Below are 21,174 nucleotides of genomic sequence, written 5' to 3'. Positions count from 1 at the left end.
AGCTGTATTGGCGCATGCCCTTCCCTTCGACAACATGAGTGATGTGGAGAGGGGGAGCCTGCTGCATGGGAAGAGCCGGTCCTTCAAACCTTCCTGCCCAGGAGAGGACACAGTCCACCAGAGGCACAAACCCATCATCCCCGGGATCGAAGGGTGCCTACTACCAGAAACGTATGGCCATGCACTTTGGTAGAAGGAGTAAAGACATGTACTATTTTCCAAATGGGCAGAAAATTCAGAAATCAGACGTGCAAAGGCAATTGGGAGACCTCGTGCAGGGTTCCCTAAACGTTATCTTGCAGGCTGAGTTGGTGGTACGGAAAGAAAATGGAATGTTGGCATTCATTTTGAGAGGACTAGAAAAGATATAAGGGTAATGCTGAAGCTTTATAAGGCATTGGTCAGAACGCAGTTGGGGGTATAGTGAGCAGCTTTGGGCCCTTTATCTAAGATGTGCTGATATTAGAGAGGGTTCACGAGAATGATCCTGGGAATGAAACATACAGGAGGAGTGCTTGACGGCTCCGGCTCTGTCCTCGATGGAGTTCAGACGGGAAGGAAGAGGGGTGAATCTCATTGAAACTTATGGAATATTAAGAGGCCTAGAACAGAGAGGAGGTTTCCTGTGACCAGAGGGCACAGCCTCAGAATACAGGGACGTCCATTTAGAACAGAGCTGAGAGGAAATTTCTTCAGGAAAGGGCGGTGGATCTGTGGAATCCATCAACGCTGAAGGCTGTGGAGGACGAGTCATTGGGTATACTTAACGTGGAGGGTGACAGGTTCTTGATTCGTCAGGGTGTTAAAGGTTACGGGGGAGAAGGCAGGAGAATGGGGCCGAGAGGGTAATAAGCCAGCCATGATGGAATGGCTAAGCAGACACGATGGGCTGAGTGGCCTAATTCTGTTCCTGAGTCTTAATTTATTGTCCGTTCACTCTCCCTGAGTGCAGGCGAGCTCCTCGGGAGGGCCATGGGAGGAAACAACGGTCATTTTGTGAAAAGCTGCATTTCACAAAAGAAAAACACTTGAATTTCTGTGTTTGAGAAATCTTTCTGCACCTTTGGCATAAATAGATGCAAGATACTAATTACTATTAAATTATCCAACAGTTCAAATCATGATTCGGCAGGCTTTTTTCTTGATTTCATTTCAAACTAACAAATAATTCAAGGCTTGAATTAACAGCTGCCAATTTGAAGATGTACACTTTGAATCTGTCAGCTGTGCCTGGAAAATCGAGGCATTTCTGACATTTGGGGAATCTTTTCGGGTGTAGCACATGAAGGGAATCAAGTCTGCAGACATTGGAAGTCCAGAGCAATTCACCTAAAACGCTGGAGGAACTCAGCAGCTCAGGCAGCATCTATGGGAATGAGTAAACAGTCGGTGTTTCAGGCCGAGGCCTTTTATCGGGACTGTAAAGGGAGGCAGAAGATGCTAGGATATAAAGGTGAGGAGAGGGGAAGGAGGCCAGCTGGAAGGTGTTAGGTGAAGACAGGTGGGTGGGAAAGGTCAATGGCTGGAGAAGAAAGAATCTGAGAGAGGAGAGGAGAAGAGAGTGGACCACAGGAGAGATGGAAGGAGGTGGGGACCCAGGGAGAAGTAATAGACAGGTGAGAAGTAAAAGCTCAGAGTGGGGAATTGAGGAAGGAGAGGAGAGGGGAGAGATTTTTTTTACATTTTTAAAAATAATCTTAATTCTGTAAAAATAATGAAAGAATGCAAATTTCCATATAAATTAAAAAAATCCAGAATTTGCACATGCAACAGTTTTGTTTAAGTTCACGCCAAAATAAACAAGGAACTTGATGGATGGAGAAATAACAGCTCCATCACACCATTAACCGATTCATCTTTAATCCAATATGCACTCAGATTACAAACCAGCTCACATCACTGCTTCTAAAGAACGCACTGCACATTTGCTCTTATCTGAAGCTCTCAAACTAAAAGAACAGTTCGAGAGACTCCGGTGGAAGAAACAGTTGTTATTCCATTCATGATTCATAAAAACATAAGAAATCGGAGCAGGAGTAGGCCATCCGGCCCATCAAGCCTGCCCCGCCATTCAGTAAGATCATGGCTGACCTGTCCATAAACTCAGCTTCACCTACCTGCCTTTTCCCCATAACCCTTAATTCCCCTACTATCTATCCTCTCCAGCCCTTTACCTTTCCCACCCATCACCTGCCTTCAACTCCCCTCCCCTACACACCAACCTTTCCCATCACCTGGTCTACCTATCACCTACCAGCTTGTACTCCCCCCATCCTCCCAACCTTCTTATTCTGGTGCCTTCCCCCTTCCTTTCCAGTCCTGACGAAGGGTGTCAGCCCAAGGGTTCATTCCCCTCCATAGATGCTGCCTGACCTGCTGAGTTCCTCCAGCATTGTGTGTGTGTGTATGTGTGTGTGCACGCGTGTGGCTGTGGATTGCCAGCATCTGCAGAATCTGTGATTATAACACTTTAGAATGCTGGACATCACCGCACAGCTCCAAGCAAACGGCAGTTACAATGTTTGTCAACAGGAAAGAAAGCAGATGAACATGGGCCAACTGCTGTCCCCTTCCAGGAATCGATATCAGTGAGAGTAAAAGCCTAGACACATCAGTCTGTGTTGCAACACGTCCCATTCTGGCACACTTATCCAGATACCTGTATCTTGTGGTGGAGCATGGACTGCTCGTCACCTTCAGCAGATGTACAAGTTCCAGAGATGACAACCAACTTTTTGATCGCCTAATGAACAATAAGCGACCTTTCCTCAGCACTCTGGACTTGACAACAGCTTCCAAACAGCACACAGAAGAAAGCTCTCCATTGGTGTTAGCCTGATTTCGGTAGGCTAATCAAATATTATCCACGATGGCCACCAGTCACGCAAGGGGTATGTTAAAGTTTGTACTTCATGATAAAATTACCTTATCTTTGAGCTGAGCCAAGACCAGGGGAAGCAGGTGCTCAACAGTGCTGTCCTTGCCCAGGATGGTGGACAAGCCCATAATAACAGAGGCCAGAGCTGACTTCACGTGTTGATTGGTGTCAGACACAAGTTCCTGGAAAAGAAACACAAAAAATGATCAAATGAAAACCCAGACAGGTATCTCAGTCAACACGCACAAAATGCTAGAGGAACTCAGCAGGCCAGGCAGCACCTACAGAAATGTCGACTGTACTGTTCCCCATAGAAGCTGCCTGGCCTGCTGAGTCCCTTCAGCATTTTGTGTGTGTTGCTCGGATTTCCAGCATCTGCAGATTTTCTCTTGTTTGTCATTTGATATCTCACTCATGATGCCATCCTGATCCACGTTCTTATGATCCACCTGGTCAGTCATGGATCATTCTTAAATAATTTCTTTTACAGTTTGATATTCTAGTTTATATAAATCATGGAACAGAACCGGCCCCATAACCCACAATATTATACTTAAATTCCTAATCAAGTGGGCAATCTAATCTACACGATGTCCATATTCTTCCGTTTTCCTCACATTCGTGTGCTTATCTAAACGTCATTAAAAGTCCCCGATATATCTGCCTCTACCATCACTCCAGGCAGCCAACACCATGTTAAAAAACCAGCAACACACACAAGATGCTGGAGGAACTCAGCAGGCCAGGCAGCACCTATGGAGAAAAGGACAGTCGACATTTCAGTCCAAAACCCTTCGGCAGAACTCAGCCCTTTGGGAGAGGGGGAGGGAGCAGGAGAGGGGGATGGGGAGGGAGTGGGAGAGGGGGATGGGACAGGAGAGGAGAATGGGACGGGAGAGGGGGCAAGATGTGACTCGTGCTTGGACACTGAGCTTTTCCAGTTACAAACAGTTCACACTGATAAATGGTGCCTGAATCCTCGTTTCAGACCCACCCAAAATACTGAGGGACTTTTTCCTGAAGTGAATGAGATGAGTTGCTACATTAATTTTAGATAGACTGTATAACCAGCCAAGAATTTGAGAAGGCATATTACCTTAACATACGGCAAGATGTGACATATTATGACAGTCTCCCTGCAATCTACTGGCAAGTTTTCACAGAAATCTGCAAGATAGAGTACTGCATGTTAGAGAGTTATTCTCAAACAAAACAATGGAGTCAGAGAAAAGTACAGCACAGAAATAGGCCCTTCAGCCCATCTATTCTGTGCCGATCCATTTAAATTGCCTACTCCCATCAACCTGCATCTGGACCATAGCCCTCAATACCACTACCATCTGCGTACCCATCCAAACTTCTCTTAAACGTTGAAATCGAGCTTGCACGCACCACTTGCGCTGGCAGCTCGTTCCACACTCTCACCACAATGATAAATCAATAAAGTTTAACAGATTAAGCAATTGCTGAAAAGCATCTGCCTTAATATTTGTATCTTCTCACAAGATAGTGGCAAGAGAAAACATACATTCTGAAGCACTATTTAAGTCGCACAAGGAAAAGCAAGGCCAGCACCTACAGTGTAAACATCAAGAGTCAGCACAGGTTCAATTTTGGTACATCTGTACATTTTCCCGGGAGTAAACCCCAAGGGAAAAATCCGGAGCCGGATTCTCCGAGGCAATCCTACGTTGAGTTCAACGCTGACTGGCAACTCCTGCGATGCCACTGGTACCAAACTGTATCGGTCTCTGCCGATCCTTTGGACTCATCAGATGCGTGGAGAGGGGGAGCCTGCTACATGGGCAACAGCTTACTCTCCATATCATACTGCCCTGGCTTACGTATCACGTAGACAGCTGCACGTAACATCCATGGTGGACCCTGACCAACGGAGGGCCTCGGGTTAGGCAGTCAGTGGTACAAACGTAAAGAACACCACTCACTCTTTTTCACAATCTCACAACCTTTCAAGACTCTGCACAAGCAATGAAATGCACTTTGTAAGGAGCAGCCACCATCGAAACATGAAGTCAAGTGGCACACAATTCCTTTCCATTTGCTGTCATCCAGTTCTGGGATCAGATCAGGATGCCAAAGGGGAGGCATGCTGGCATGCTGTTCTCACTTGGAGAAGTGTCACCTGGATATGTGGTACCACATTAAATAGAGTCATAGAAAAGCACAGCGCAGAAAAGGCCCTTTGGTCCCTCTTGTCCATTCTGAACAATTCAAACTGTCTACTCCCATCTGCCTGCACCAGGACCACAACCACCCCCCCGCCCCATATCCGTACTATCCATGTACCTATTCAAACTTCTCTTAAATATTGAAATCAAAACTGCATGGGCCACTTGTGCTGGCAGCTCGTTCCACTCTCATGACCCTCTGTGTGAAGAAGTTTCCCCTCATGTTCCCCTTAAGCTTGTCACCTTTCACCCTTAACCCATGACCTCTGGTTGTAGTCCAACCCAATTTCAGTGGAAAAAACCTGCTTGCATTTATCCCATCCATACGCCCCCATAATATTGTACCTCCATCAAATCTCCTCTCAGTCTTCTGCATTCTGAAGAATACAGTCCTAACCTATTCAATCTTTCCTTCTAAGTCAGGTCCTCCAGACCAGGAAACATCCTTGTAAATTTTCTCTGCATTCTTTCAACCTTGTTTACATCTTTCACAGGAGTTCAAAGTTCAGGGGTGTCCACGGAAGGGGTCGCACCTCTGGTGAAGGGGCTTGTCGTGTCCATTCCGGGGCAGCTCACTCACCTTTGCTCGCCACCGGACACTCATCTCTCCCCTGTGGCTGCAAGCAGCCATTTGCACGTGACAGCAGTCTCATACTCCAGTGAGATTCGGACAAGCCAGTCCTAGCACGCAACGTCAGCCTCAGCGGACTGGGCGGGTGCGATCTACAGTAAAGCCCAACGGCCAGGAAGGTGGCTCTGCATCGCGCTGTGGAGAGCGAGGGGCATGAAAAGACACAGAAAGCGTCCTGGTCATCCACTGCAAACAAGAAGACCCCTGTTTCTTCTGGCGCTTGTTCATACCACTGGACCCGGACTTCTGAGGCCAAGAGAGTGGAACTGCCACAGTGCAAAGGCTTTTCCATTTTAAAAACTCTCCCGCACAGGTTTCCTGTCATCGTCGGACAAAATGTGCAACCACCATGCGTACTATACACAACCTTGACATTTGTCTCCTTACAGGCAGCCACAAAGCAAAGGAACCCAACAGAACCCATTAAAGACAGAAAACCATCAATCACACAATGCGCAGGAAAAAAAGACAAATTGTGCAGACAAGAAAAGTAAGCAAATAATGTTCAGGACTGCACTGCAAAATGCCAGGTTGTACAGCTGGATCAAAGGCCTCGTCTCCACTAGGAAAGTTACAGGCACAGATTGCAGTGTCATTGCCCAGAACAAGAGTCTATTAATGAAGTAATTGATAGTTGTTTCTGCTGCCAGAAAGTTGTCACTGTGCTTCACCAACAACATCTTAAACCGGATGGAAAAGACAAGAATGAGAATTCCCAACCAACCTTTAACTTTGTTGGCCCCAGCTGCTCGCACTTCAGCCTCACAATCTTTCAACAGGTTTTGGAAAGCAGGAACCAGATCATTTTCCACAATTTCAGGACCCACGGTTTTCTGAAGCTTTAAAGGCAAGAGAAACCAAATGAGTAACAAAGATAGAGCGGGTTTCAATAGCAGCAATCTGTGCATTAACACGTGAACAGAGGAATCACAAAGACAACACCATCTTTCTTTTCCACGCTCGTGTCGCTGCTGCCATCAGGTAGAAGGTGCAGGAGCCTCAGGACCCTCACCACCAGGTTCAAGAACAGTTACTACCCCTCAATCATCAGGTAGAAGGTACAGGAGCCTCAGGACCCACACCTCCAGGCTCGAGAACAGCTATTACCCCTCAACTATCAGGTAGAAGCTGCAGGAGCCTCAGGACCCACACCACCAGGTTCAAGAACAGTTATTACCCTTCAACCATAAGGATCTTGAACTACAGGGGATCAGTACACTGAATCAATTGAGATGTTCCCACGAGCAATGATCTTACTTTAATTACTCTTTATCTTGTTATTTCATACTCTTGTTATTTATTGCTATTTATTTATATTTGCATTTGTACTTTATCTTTTATTGATCCTGTTTACAGTTACTATTCTATAGAAATTGCTGAGTATGCCCACAGGAAAATGAATCTCAGGGTTTTATGTGGTGACATGTATGTACTCTGAAAATATGAACTTCAAAATTAAAAATCTGAACTATACTTTAGCTACAGACTTCATTGCAAGATTAGTTTATACGTGATCTTGAGCATAGAAAGTGCCTTTTGTGATGGTCTGTCATTAGCAATGATAGCAGAACTTTATAAATACAATAAACTCTGTATCGTTCTAATGCAATTGTTTTCCAATAATGGGTTGGTGCCAATTTCACAAGTGCTCTGGCAACCTTTATCTTGTTCTGGCATATTTCCCCTTCCTTTCCAGTCCTGATGAAAGGTCTTGGCCCAAAACGTCAACTGTTTATTCACTTCCATAGATGCAGCCTGACCTGCTGAGTTCTTCCAGCATTTTTGTGTGTGTTACCTTATATGGAGCTTATTTTTGAACACGGGTTAGTTATCGTATAAAGACAGACAATATAACGTCTTTGCCTGTTCCAAGGGTAACAATCCTAAGATGACAAAATGGCTGTGTTTTCTGTGTGCTTTTGAACACTGGTCCATCTGTAATTTGCTTTAATTTTCGATCAGGTTTACAGTTTTTAATTATGTAATTTTATCATGGGTGGCAGGGTGGAAATACATCTCTACCAAGAGACATGTAAGGCGTTCCTTCCCTCCGCTAGCCTGCAGGTCACCCTTGGGCAAGGTGTAGCACCTGCTTAGCCAACCCCACCCCCCCAATCAGGGTCACGTGAAGCCATGGGGTAAGAGGAAAGAAACCCAGAGAAATGTTGCCATTGTGTTCAGATGTTTATCAATGAGTGGATACCCCATGCTCTGGTAAAGAAATAAATGAGTGGGGAGAAAAAGGGAATGGTCAGATAAATGGTGTCCATTTAGAAGCAGCATTCTTTAGTGTTACCCAGGTAAAACAGCTGTAATGATCTATCCTTGATAAAATATCCACAGATAAACCAGCTGCTTCAGTACAGATTTTACACTCATACAGAACAGAAAGATTTAATCTCAATGCTTTGGGGTGGGACCAGATTTTCCTGGCCTAAAGAGACGGAATTTTAAATTTTTAAAGAAAGGCAAAGTTGAGAAAATATTGTCGTTGATGGCTCTGAATCCGAAAGTATGGTACACAGACAACAACGTGAGCAATTGTAATCAGCTAATTTCTCAGGTCAAAAGAAACAACTAAATAATGTTATTTAATCATTAAATAATGCTTCTTAATTGTTAAATAATGTTAACCTGATTGTTAATGTTTGCAATTAACCTGTGTAGGCAATGTGCCTTTATTTTGAGGACTTGTATTACATTGTGGTGAGAAAAGCACGGAGATTTCAGTTGATCCGAGTGTTTTCCCAGGCTGGGAAAGCCTAAGACTAAAGGGCATAGATTTAATTGGAGACACAGAACGCAACAAGCTGTTCCGGCCCTTCAAACGGCACCGCCAGTAACCCACCAACTTGTGCAACAATCTACAATGACCCTTTAACCTACTAACCGGAATGCTTTTGGACTGTGCGAGGAAACCGGAGCACCAGGAGGAAGCCTGAGGCAACAAGTTTTATACTGAGAACAAAGACCATCTGGTTCAAAAAACATAAACACACAGGAGATTCTGCAGATGCTGGAAACTTAACACAAAATACTGGAGGAACTCAGCAGGCCAGGCAGCATCTATGGAAATGAAATAAACAGTCGATGTTTCGGGCCAAGACTGCTCTTCAGGGCTATAAATCTGCCGATGACACAACTATTGTTGGCAGAATTTCAGATGGTGACAAGGAGCCGAAGAGGAGTGAGATAGATCAGCTGGTTGAGTGGTGTGGCAACAATCTGGCACTTTGTCAGTCAGACCAAGGAACTGATTGTGGACCACAGGAGGGTGAAGTAGAATCACCACCTCCCTACACCATACCTGGTTTGTGTGAAGTCAGCAGTGGGAAGGAACCAGCAAAGTCCAGTCCATCAAAATTTTAATTAAATTAATTAATTAATGCCCTACATCACAAAATTTACCACAATGACAGTAAAACCAATGATTGTGGACGTCAGGAAGGGGAAGTCAAGGGAACATACGTCAGTCCTAATCAAGGGGACTGTGGAAAGGGTGAGTAATTTCAAGTTCCTGAGTGTCAAAGTCTCTGAGGATCGTCCTGGCTTTTCAACCTTTCGGCTCATTTTTAAACAGAACTGAAGTTCCCCTTAACTTCCTCCAGTCAAAAGTGAAAAATATCAGTGTCATCAACCTGTGCACGTGCTGAATCCCCAGATCCCTGGCACTATGCCAACAAGTTTGTTCTAAACCCCTGTCACAGGATTATCCTTCAGATACACTGAAAAAGATCTGAGCTCAATTCAGACCAACTTTGTTCTATTTCAGATCCATGTTTAAAAACAGGCTAATTAAATGAATCTGGAAAGAAATCTCAGCACCTTTTGGCATGTCAGTCAATTATATTAAAAATACGCAGGTGCTTGATTTAATGATTTCTTAAAACTATATTAGAGGAACTAATCGTGTTTTCATGACTTTTGACAGAATCAGAAGGGATTCCAGCTGGAACAGAAAACTTAAAGACTAGCTTTAAAACATAAATGCACCATATCATCATACCAAAGAGATGCATTTTGTGCTTTAGCAATAACACGTACCTCAGAAAATTTGTCTGCCACCACATAGCGAACACGCCAGGATTCATCGTCCACTGCCTGCCGGAGGGTCGGCATCACCAACGTTGCCAGGTCTTCCTGGGGCAGCAGCTGGGCTATGCTCACACAAGCCTCAACTGCCAACAGCCTCACCGAATCCTGTGAAAAAGATGTTCAAACCGGGTTTGAGCTGGTTCTTCATTAAAAAACAAAATTAATTTCCTGAAGTTAACATTAGGAAGAACTAATCTCATCAAAAAAATCATAAAAATAAATACTGACAATATAACAATTGTTTCCCAGATGATATCCGTTCAGATCACCTAGAAAGTAGCAACAGGTTTCATTACTTTGCAATGTGTGCTGGAATCTTCCCAGGATACAAGTACTGGAATGGAAATTTGGAGTGTATCAACATGCAACCTTTGATGGAAGCATTCCTTGGATTAGTATATTAGCAAATGTCATGACAGTGCAAAAATTTATTGATAAATCAATTTTCTTTCTCCTGCTCTTGAAGCACCATTCTCTGCTGAGTGAATCTCCAAGCTAATCACCCAAGTGGTCACTTTTCACCGTAGGATGTAGGAGCTGAATTAGGCCATTTGGCACATCGAGTCTCCTCTGACATTTCATCATGGTTGATCCATTTCACCTTCAGCCCAATCTCCTGCCTTCTCCCCATATCTCTTCATCGAAACACGGAAATCTACAGCACTTTACAGGCTATCCAGCCCCAAAGTTGTGCCGACCAAGTAACCTACTCGAGAAACTGCCTAGAATTTCCCTACCGCATAGCCCTCTATTTTCCTAAGCTCCATGTACCTATCTAAGAGTCTCTTAAAAAACCCTGTATCCATCTCTACCACCTTTGTTGTCAGTGCATTCCACACACCCACCACTCTCTAGGTGAGAAACTTACCTCTGATGTCCCCCTTATACCTACTTTCAAGCACCTTAAAACTATGCCCCCTCATGTTAGCCATTTCAGCCCTGGGAAAAAGTCTCCGGCTATCCACACGATTAATACCTCTTATCATCTTACACGCTTCAACCAGGTCACTTCTCATGCCCTGACTAATCAAGAATCTATCAACCTCTCTGCCCTGAATATACCCAATGACTTCTCCTCTGTGACAATGAATTCCACAGATTCTCTGGATAAGGAAATCCTTCCTCATCTCCATTCTAAATGGACAAACCTCTGCTCTGAGATTGCTTCCTCTGGTCTTAGGCTGTCCCACCATAAAAAACATCCTCCCCATATCCACTCTAGAGGCCTTTTAGTATTTGACAGGTTACAATGAGATCCCTCCCCCTCATTCTTCTGAATTCAAATGACTACAGGAACAGAGCCATCGAATGCTCCTTGAACGACAAGCCTTTCAATCCTGGACCTTTCAATCACTTTCGTGACCCTCCGTTGAACCCACTCCTGTCTTGGCAAACCCTTTGTTAGATAAGGGGCCCAAAACTACCTTCAATATTCCAAGTGAAGCCTTATAAAATGTGAACATTACATCCTTGTTTTGATACGCTAGCCATCATTGGTGGGGTCTGAACCTGGAGCAAGTGTGAACATCTCCTTGGCTACAGATGTGTAGGTTTATTTCCAGGAGTCACTGGACAGTAACCAGAAGAGAAGCTTACTCAACACCAAGGAGCACACGTCCAACCGTTAACCAGAAGCTAGGTGAGGGTCAAAGTGTCCATCCCAGCACCCCTTCAGCGTACCATTTCTGTACGACTCTGGCTCCTTAGTACACGAGGATACTGCGGACTGCGTCAAGCCTTTTGCCCGGGATACTTTAGGTTGGAGGAATATGAAAGGACACACACTGATTAAACAGTTCGCTCTTCAGGCAAAAGCCTCAAGATAACCACCTTCTTGGAGGAGCATCTCCAGCTGGAGTACTGGAATGGTGTAATCATGCCAATAGATTGACAGGCACTGCTTCCATCTGCTGTGGACAAAGGAAGTTTATAAAGCAGGGGCTCCCAACCTGGGGCCCCTCGGTTGATGGTAGGGGGTTGATGGCGTAAAAGAGGGTTGTGAACCCCGGTTACAAAGGTGAACAGATGGTGCAGACTACGACAACAGAAACTTTGCAAGCAGGAAGTGGCATTAACAAGGCGTAGCATATTGAGTACATGGACGTATTAACCGGATGCAACTCAGTTCTTTGCCACGGACACACCATCCGTACTAATCTTTCCCACCTCCAGCTCATCCATACAGTAAAATGCAAGCGGTAATGTGGGGTGGGGCGGGGGGGGAATTGCTCCAGTGAGCGGAATGACAGACAGCCTGTTACCGGAACGAGCCAAGTGCTCTCCGTTATTTCACACACTGCCATGACGTGTGGGATACAGAGGCTCCTCAGTACAAGCAATTGATACACATGTGACATAAAGCCAAGGTGACAGCAGCAGCTTCAGCAAGATAAATCATGACAAGCCATGGGGAATAAGATCACCTTTCTTCACTATAATCCACGCTTCCTTCATCCACGTCACCTGCATTCCCACCCCACAAGCCTTTCCAGCGCATCAGTGTCTGTAGCCCCCACCATCCACAATAGACTCCTAGACTAATCTCAATCCCCCGCTATCTGCAAGAGGTCTCTGCCACTAATCACACCCCACTTTCCCCACCCCACCCTTCAGGGTTCCACGCCACTCATTCATCCTCGCCGCTCTCCCCGAAAGCAAGACAAGGTCTACACTCGCCCATTTGCCTCCGTTCAGGGCTGCAAACAGTTCTTGCAGGCGAAGCGGTGCTTTCCTCTCGGGGCTATTCGCTGTATCTGGAGCTCCTGCCGTGGCCTCCTCGACATCGGAGGACCAACACAGATGGGGTTGGGGGGGCGGCTTCTTCATCGAGCACCTTCTCTGGTTCCGCTGCGACAGCCGGGGTATCCCAATGGCCACCCACTTCAATTCGACTTCCCGCTGCCACCCCAGTATCTGCTCTACAACTACATACCTGCTCATCAGAAGCCAGGGAAGTGAAGAGGGGTATAATGTCACTTTTCAAAAACTCCAGCTCCACAACCTTTGCAAATTCACCCAACTTTGATGCTGCTGCCTGGCGGACCACTGGTGTGTCATCTGAGCACAAGCTGTGGAAAAGTCTGCAGAAAAAATAAAATTAAAGGTCTCATAGGAGTAGTCGCCCATTGATGCAGAATTTAACAATTCGCAAGCAGAAATACAAGCACTAAAAATTGACATTTTTGCAATTAATGTTTCTAAATCAGAAGCTACTAAAATATTTTGCTAAACCCATCATCATTATGTGCTGTGTCATATGCTATGGGTGGTCACGGTCTTTCCATGACCCTGATTGTTCTCCGTAAAGTTTTCTACAGAAGTGGTTTGTCATTTCCGCCTTCTGGGCAGTGTGTGTCTTTACAAGGTGGGTGACCCCCAGCCCATTATCAATGCACTTCAGAAACTGTCTACCTGGCGTCAGGTGTCGCATAACCGGGACTTGTGATCTGCACCGGCTGCTCATCCACCACCTGACCCCATGGCTTCACCTGACCCTGATCGGGGCGGGGGCGGTCGGGAGGGGTCGATGGTATCGAAGCAGGAGCTACACCTTGCCCAAGGGTGGCCTGCAGACCAGCAGAAGGAAGCCTTACACCTCCTTTGGTAGAGACGCATCTCCACCACACCACCCAAAAATCCAATATTTGTGGTATTCAGATTTTATCCTGAGAAATACTTCAAGATAGCAACAGAATATAGAAATTTACTGCACATTACAGACCCTTCAGCCCACAATGTTGTGCTGACCACGTAACCTACTCTAGAAGCTGCCTAGAATTTCCCCACCATGCAGCCCTCTCTTTTTCTGAAACAACTGACTGTATCTGAAAGTTTACACAAATGACACCACAAAAAATTTTAATTCAGGGAGTAAAGCGGCTGGAAGTGAACCCCAGATGTGGGACTCCTGCACTTGGAGCAGAACAGAGCCATTGGTTGTGGACTGCAGGGGCACACAGTTACCAAAGCAACCTTCTCGTCCGACAAAACTCAAACACCTCCGAACAAGTGAAATCCTCTGCGCGCCAGATTAATCAAAATGGCCCTGAAGCAGAGCAACAGGCTTGACAAGACACGGCTCTCAAAAAGAGCACGCCTTTGTAAATGACAAGGCCACTTCAACCCCACAGCCGAGAGTAAGCGATGAGCACCACTCGACTATGATGCACCTCGGCTTTTGCTCCTTCCTCACTAAAAACACACAAAAAACCTTCAGTTTATGTCATTAAAAACAAAAATGCCACACTTTCTGTGCTATTTTGGGGCTGATTATTCTCTAAACTAGAAACTTCTACCCACTCAGTTAAAACAAGGTCCCGTCCACCATGGTGGTAGCATGTTATCGCCAATAAAACCAAATTATACCGAAATTGGGTGGCAGGAAGGAAATACGTCCCTGCCAAAGGAGGTGTAAGGCACTCCTTCCCTCCACTAGCCTGCAGGTCACCCTAGGGCAAGGCGTAGCACCCGCTTAGCCTCCCCGATCAGGACTACGTGAAGCCGTGGGAGCAGGTGGTGGACGGTTGTATGAGCAGCAGGTGCAGATCTCAACTCCTGACACTGACACCAGGCAGGCAGTCTCTGAAGCGTATTGATAATGGGCTGGGGGTCACCCGTCTTGTAAAGACACACGCTGCCCAGAAAGAAGGCAATGGCAAACCACTTGTGTAGAAAACTTCGCCAAGAACAATCCTGTCCACGGAAAGACCCACGATCGCCCACACCATACGACACGGTACATAATGAGCGATACTACAGGATGTAGATTTTCTACAATAATACTGTAATATTCCTAGCCAACTTCAATCATGTTCATCTCCAGCATTCCAAGGGAGGAAAGTACTTACTGACGCAGCTCGGTCTTTGCACAGCTGGATACCCGAGGGTAGCAGACACTGAAAAGGCTGCATGCCGAAGTCCTGGACGTGAACCAGTCACCACAAGTCAGGCGCTTGACCAGTGGCACAAAGTGGACTTCTAGGTCTGCAGGAGAGTGCTCGTGGGAGATGGCTCGCAATGAATCGATGGCTTTATTTCGTACTACCGATTTTTCCACCGTTGCCAGGTTCTCCAAGGGAGGCTGATTAGTGGGAAAGAATTAAACTGAAACACATCTTCTTTTTACTCTACTTCTAAGAAACACAATATTTAGAAACAATCTTTAAGATAAATTCTTACATTGCTGAGAATTAGGAATTCTCATAAAGAAAATGAGACAGAGAAACATTTAAAGGCAGAAGAATATAGAGCCGTGCTGGAGGACAAAACACAAACTACCAAAAACTGTATAAATCAAAGGACATATTTTCTCAATCACAGAAATTCCCAAGGTTCCTAACCAGAAAACTCTGTACTAATATTAAATGGAAATTACACTGACACATTCCTAATTACCAGTAATTATTATTTCATCTTCAAATTAAGTACCAATAATTGTTCATCCTATGAGGTTTTAATATGCAAATAAACATGAAGCTGCCTGTCAGAATAATTTTGCCAAAGTTTGAGGGAAGTCCATGGTCATCCACTTTGTTAGAAGAAATAAAAGTGTAAACTACTTTCTAAATTGGGAGAAAATTCAAGAATCCGAGGTGCAAAGGGACTTGGGAGTCCTCGTGCAGCATTCACTAAAGGTTAACTTGCAGGCTGAGGAAGGCAAATGCAATGTTAGCAGTCATTTCGAGAGGACTAGAATATAAAAGCAGGGATGTAGTGTTAAGGTTTTATAATGTATTGGTGAGGCATCATTTAGAGTATTATGAGGAGATTTGGGCCCCTCATCTAAGAAAGGAGGTGCTGACAGTGTGCAGAGTTTCAAGGAGATTCACAAAAATAATACTGGGAATGAAAGGCTTGTCACGTGAGGAGCCTTTGATGGCTCTGGGCCTGTACTCGCTGGAGTTCAGAAGAATGAGAAGAGACCTCATTGAAACCTATCAAATGTTGGAAGGTCTGAATAGAGTGGATGTGGAGAGGATGTTTCCTATGGCAGGGGAGTCTAAGGCTAGAGGGCACAGCCCCAGAATAGAGGGATATGCTTTTAGAATGAAAATGATGAGGAATTTCTTTAGCCAGAGGGTGGTGAATATGTGGAATTCTGTGCCACAGGTGGCTGTGGCGGACAAGTCATTGGGTATATTTAAGGCAGAGATTGATAGGTTCTTGATAGGTTCATGGCATCAAAGGTTACTGGAAGAAGACTGGGGAGTGGGGCAAAGGAGGCGAAAAAAGGATCAGCCATGATTGAAAGACAAATTGATAAGACTCTTGATTAATCGCAGCATGGAAGGATACAGGGAGAAGGCAGGAGATTGGGGCTGAGAGGGGAAAATGGATCGATGGGCCAAATAGCCTAACTCTGCACCTATATCTTATATAACTATTCAAACAACAACTGTGCCCACGTTTCAGTTTAGAATTGCAGGCATCACAGGGGCTCCGAGAAAACGTTTCTGAATTGCTATTTTCTATAATACAAAGCCACGCCATCTCAGCGTTCTTCAAGAAACACTGCTAAAAGTTTGTGATATTTTATATACAGCCCCCACCCACACATGAGCAAATTGGATTCCTTACGTAAATGCTTTAAGAATTCTCTGCCTGTACTCGCAGGTAATTTTACACAAAAAGAAAACATTTTTGAAAGGAGTATCAATACAAAAGAACGTACACACTCTATACGCAACATACTGACGCTGGAGTGTCTAATTTGAAACCACTGCAATCAATAAAGTAAAACATGGAATAGTAAAGTACAGAAACAGGCCATTCGGCCCACAATGTTGTGCTGAACCAGCTAAAAAGAAAATCAAAAACCACCAAGAACTAATCCCTCCTACCTACACAATGTCCATCTCCCTCCATCTTTTTCATACCCATGCGCCTATCCAAAAGTCTCTGAAAAGTCTCTACCATCATACCAGTCAATGTATTCCAGGCATCCACCACTCTGATGGTAAAAAAAACTTACCCCTCACATCCCCCTTGAACCTACCTACCCACTCTCACCTTTAATGCATACCTCTGGTATTAGACATTTAAATCCTGGGAAACAGATACTCCTCTTTACTTAATCTATGCACATGCTCCTCATAATCTTACAAACCTCTAGCAGATCTCCCCTCGGCCTCCAGCGCTTCAGAGAAAACAACATAAGTTTATCCAGCTCTCATGATCACACGTCCTCTAAACCAGGCAACATTCTGGCGAACCTCTTCCGCATCGACCCCAAAGCCCCAACATCTTTCCTATAGTGGGACAATCAGAACTGCATGCAATACTCCAGACGTGGCCCACCCAGAGTCTGATAAAGTTGCAGCACTTCCTCTAAAGCAGGCAGCATCCTGGTTAAACCTCATTGATCGAGCTACTTTGGTGGTTTCATAAATTGATTTCATTGTTTTAATTCTGAATTGTCCTATGATGAACTGATCACTGAAAATCATTTCAATTTGATCTATGCCCTGTAATAGCCTGAGGCCCTCGTTATTTAATTTCAGAATCTTGTTCCCCATTACGGGTATTTAAAAACAATACAAGTACGTTATTTTAAATAAATATTTAATGCATAGGACCATTGCATCTGGGCATTAAAATCTGTGTTTTGTTTCCCCCAGTTGGGCTCATGTTGAACGTATATTTGGTCAATACAGAGCAGAGGTTTCAGTGTTCGGGGGACGGTATCAGTCCGTGTATGTTTTCCAACAGGCTGCGTGGGTGAACCTGGATCAGGGGTAGAGTAACTACACTTCACTGTAGCAATTCTCAATGATACACCCCTCCAATATTTCAACCAGGTCCTGAAGAAGGGTCTCGGCCAGAAACATCGACCGCTTACTCTTTTCCACAGACGCTGCCTGAGCTGCTGAGTTCCTCCAGCGTTTTGTGAGAGTTGATTTGGATTTCCAGCATCTGCAGACTTTCTCGTGCCTACAAATATGTTGGGGTGGCACAAAGCCTCATCTGCCTCAAAGATTTTATTGCAAACAATAAAAGCAGAGAGGGTTCTGTATGTGTCCGTTTACCCCTCATTCATGCAACCCATCATAACAAAGAAAGATTACAGGGCCATTGCCGGGTTTGGAGGACCTGAGTTATATGGAAAGATTGAATATGTTAGGACTTCTTTTTATCTTGGAACATAGAAGATTGCAAAGAGATATGACAGAAGGAGACAAGATTACGAGGGGTTTAGATAGGGTAAATGCAAGCAGTCATTGTCCACTGAGGTTGGATGAGACTGCAGCTAGAGGTCATGGGTTAAGGGTGAAAGGTGAAATGTTTAAGGGGAACATGTGCTGAACTTTTCTATGACTCATTATAAAGTCACTTACTTTATCATTGCCTGTGGTACCCTGCTGCTTTGAGAATCATCTTCTGGAAATTAACCTTTATTAAGACAGTAATACCACTTCAATGGCATTAACCGCGTGTCCGTCTTGTGCAGTGCTTTGTAAATGTACGACCGCTCTTACCAGCAAACAGTGAACATACTCCGGTCCGCCAACGAGCACCGTGAAGCTCCCTAGTTGCTCCGCTAATGCCAGCAGTGCCTCGTCTTCATCGAAAATGGTGTCTGCATCTAGACGAGAAATCAGTGGCAAGGTGACTCTGAGAGGCGATTGTTCAAACCGAAGCAGCCCAACCACACGCAGCTTTGTACCTACCAGTCAGAAGTGGGAGCAGCTCATTCCGGGTATGCTCTACCCCCAAGGCCAAGGCAATTGTGGACAGTTGCTTTATGTTGTTCAACCGTGACTGGGGAAAGGAAAGAAATGAAATTGATCAATGCCATCCAACCCTGAACAGAATTCTGGAAAAAAAAAGATATTACTGGCCACTCCACTGGGCACCGCACAACATTATTCTCGTCAGCACAAGTCCCGAGCCCAGTCATTAAATGGTTTCTCTTTCTACAGATGCCGAGCCTCTGCTTTGGTCATCCATTTCCATGAATACAGGACCATAATTCACTGAAAGTGGTGCCATGGGTAGATATGGTCATGAAGAAAGCTTCTGGCACCTTGGGCTTCATAAATCAAGGTAAGTTTGGATGTTATGTTGAAATTCTATAAGACAGTAGTAAGACCTAATTTGGAGTGTCATGTGCACTTTCAGCTGCCTACCCACAGGAAAGATGTCAGTAAAGTTGAAAGAGTACAGAGAAGGTTTAGAAGGATGGTGCCAGGACTGGAGGACCTAAGTTATGAGGGAAGATTGAATAGGTTAGGCCCTTATTGCTTGGAACATAGAAGATTGAGAGGAGATTTGACAGAGGTATGAAGGATCTAGGGTAAATGCAAGCAGATTTTTGCCACTTAGGTTGGGTGGGACTACAACCAGAGGCCATGGTTTAAGAGTGAAAGGTGAGAGGTTTAAGGGGAACATGAGGGGGGAATTTCTTCACTCAGAAGGTAGTGAGAGTGTGGAATGAGCTACATACTTTTCAAAAACTTGTGAACGTCAGAAGCAATATAGCAATGCAAAGGGCCTTAAGAATAAGTTGAGGGTGATATGAAGGATCTTCCAGCAATGGAACAGAAACAAAAAGAATAAAGCTAGATCAAGTCCTTTGAATAACCATATACTTAATTTCCTCAACAGTTTTCCAAATTAAACAATGAATATTGTGGATAGCAAATTGATTTTGGAGTAGTATATACAGACAACTTTCTTATTGCCCTAATCAAAGACTGGCAGGACAGTCAAGGTAAGAAGGTATAACAATAATCTTACCTCTAGTTTTTTACTGAGTCTGGCCTCCTGTGCCTTCAATCTCTCCTCCTGATACTTTTCATGCACTTCCTTCAATTTGTCTACACTAGATCTCTTGGCAGATGCTGTCCCTGTTAGGGATGCAATCAAATCAAAGTTATAATAGGTAGTAGCTTCCAATTCAACCAATTCTTTATCATTCAAAATATACACCTCAGCAGGGAGAAATCAACTAACAATTTTACTTAGTTTCTATTCATTTATCGCTACCTGAAGCTTAAGTTTCCAATTAAAATCTATCTGATTCAACGCAGTAATAGCTGCCAGAATTAATTGGAAACTCTCACATACCATTTTGTTTTGTTTATCACACATGTACTGACAGCCCCAGTCTTAGAACACATACCAACTAACACATGTAGGGTTCTTGGTAATGTTAACTGCTAAGGCTAATGAAATGGCGTCTCTGTAATGCTAACTGCTGATGTAATAGTTTCTCTGTAGCTGCGATATTTGGGTTTTAACTACAGATAACAGGGAACTAACCAAATGAGAGACACATTATTCTATCTTGTTTGTCTGGGAACCGAGCTTTTGTGGTTTTTCGGTCGAGGCGAGTGAGGAGGTAGAACGAGTGCGGGGAGTGCTCGGTGATCACCGGACGGAGTCTACGGGAATTCGAGGGTCCAGCGGTTGGCAACGTTTCGGCGGAGGTCATTGAGGAGGAACACCGGAGGCGTGAGCTCCAAAGATTTTTGTGCACAAACTGTTAACTTTAACAAGAGTGGCGTCTTTGTCTTTTATATTTGGTTTCTCTACTAACCACACAACAAAATAAGGGTTATAAAGGCCATGTGTCAGTTTGCCATCACCGTGAAGGCCGACGAAAAGGAAAGGGCGGATTGAGCAGTGGATCATTTGGGGGCTTCTGATGATGCCCTACCTCCAGTTTACTGTAACCTGACTGCTCTGAAGAGCAAGCAGCTGCCGGAATTGAGTTCTGGAGGAGTGGCAGCTGCTCAGTGAGGTGATCCGGGCACTGGCACTATCTGGTATGTATTTGGAAAGGGGGATATGGCGCAGGCGGAGAAGACAAAACCAGCTTCAGTACCTCCATTACTGAGAGAATAGCCTCGTTTGAAGTTAAAGAACCAAATTTTATACCGGTCATGTCAGCCCCGGACCGACCTCGGCGTTGCCAGCTGGTTCTGCCTGAGAAGTATCGGAGCATTGCGTTGAGTTCACTTCATGATGATTCTGGACATTTGGGGGTGGACAAGACCTATGGTTTTTCTGGCCCTGAATGAAGTTGGAGGTTGAAGAGGACTGCAAGTCGTGCATTCGCTGCATACGCTGGAAGACACTGCCTGTGCAGGCAGCTCCTCTGTCATACCTGCAGAGTGCAGGGCTCCTGGACCTGGTGTGTATGGATTTCCTGTCTATAGAACCCGATGCCAGCAACACGGCCAATGTCTTAGTCATCACGGACCACTACACTGGATATGCTCAGGCTTTTCCTATCAAGGACCAGAAGGCGACTACGGTGGCAAAAGTGTTATGGGAGAAGTATTTCATGCATTATGGCCTTCCCCAGGCGGATACATAGCGACCAGGGATGGGACTTCGAGAGTAGACTCATCTACGAGTTACTGGGCATGCTGGGAGTT

At 44.9% G+C, this 21,174-nt stretch overlaps 1 protein-coding gene across 1 annotated transcript in view; it reads right to left on the bottom strand.

Annotated features, from left to right (window-relative positions):
• LOC140203588 (serine/threonine-protein phosphatase 2A 65 kDa regulatory subunit A beta isoform-like) overlaps positions 1-20,738 on the bottom strand; it is a 47,998-nt gene extending 27,260 nt beyond the window's left edge. Inside the window, exons 1-10 of the mRNA XM_072269635.1 lie at positions 20,672-20,738; positions 19,529-19,638; positions 18,460-18,550; positions 18,268-18,368; positions 14,641-14,873; positions 12,726-12,873; positions 9,743-9,898; positions 6,423-6,537; positions 3,975-4,045; positions 2,926-3,060 (exon numbers count right to left, since the gene is read on the bottom strand). Of these exons, the coding sequence (XP_072125736.1) occupies positions 2,926-3,060; positions 3,975-4,045; positions 6,423-6,537; positions 9,743-9,898; positions 12,726-12,873; positions 14,641-14,873; positions 18,268-18,368; positions 18,460-18,550; positions 19,529-19,638; positions 20,672-20,738 (1,227 nt within the window). The remainder of the gene's footprint in view (positions 1-2,925; positions 3,061-3,974; positions 4,046-6,422; positions 6,538-9,742; positions 9,899-12,725; positions 12,874-14,640; positions 14,874-18,267; positions 18,369-18,459; positions 18,551-19,528; positions 19,639-20,671) is intronic.
• Between the last annotated feature and the right edge of the window lie 436 nt (positions 20,739-21,174).

Source organism: Mobula birostris, chromosome 10 (genome assembly GCF_030028105.1).
Source record: "Mobula birostris isolate sMobBir1 chromosome 10, sMobBir1.hap1, whole genome shotgun sequence".
Taxonomy (NCBI): domain Eukaryota; kingdom Metazoa; phylum Chordata; class Chondrichthyes; order Myliobatiformes; family Myliobatidae; genus Mobula; species Mobula birostris.
This window is presented reverse-complemented; position numbering and strand designations above follow the sequence as displayed.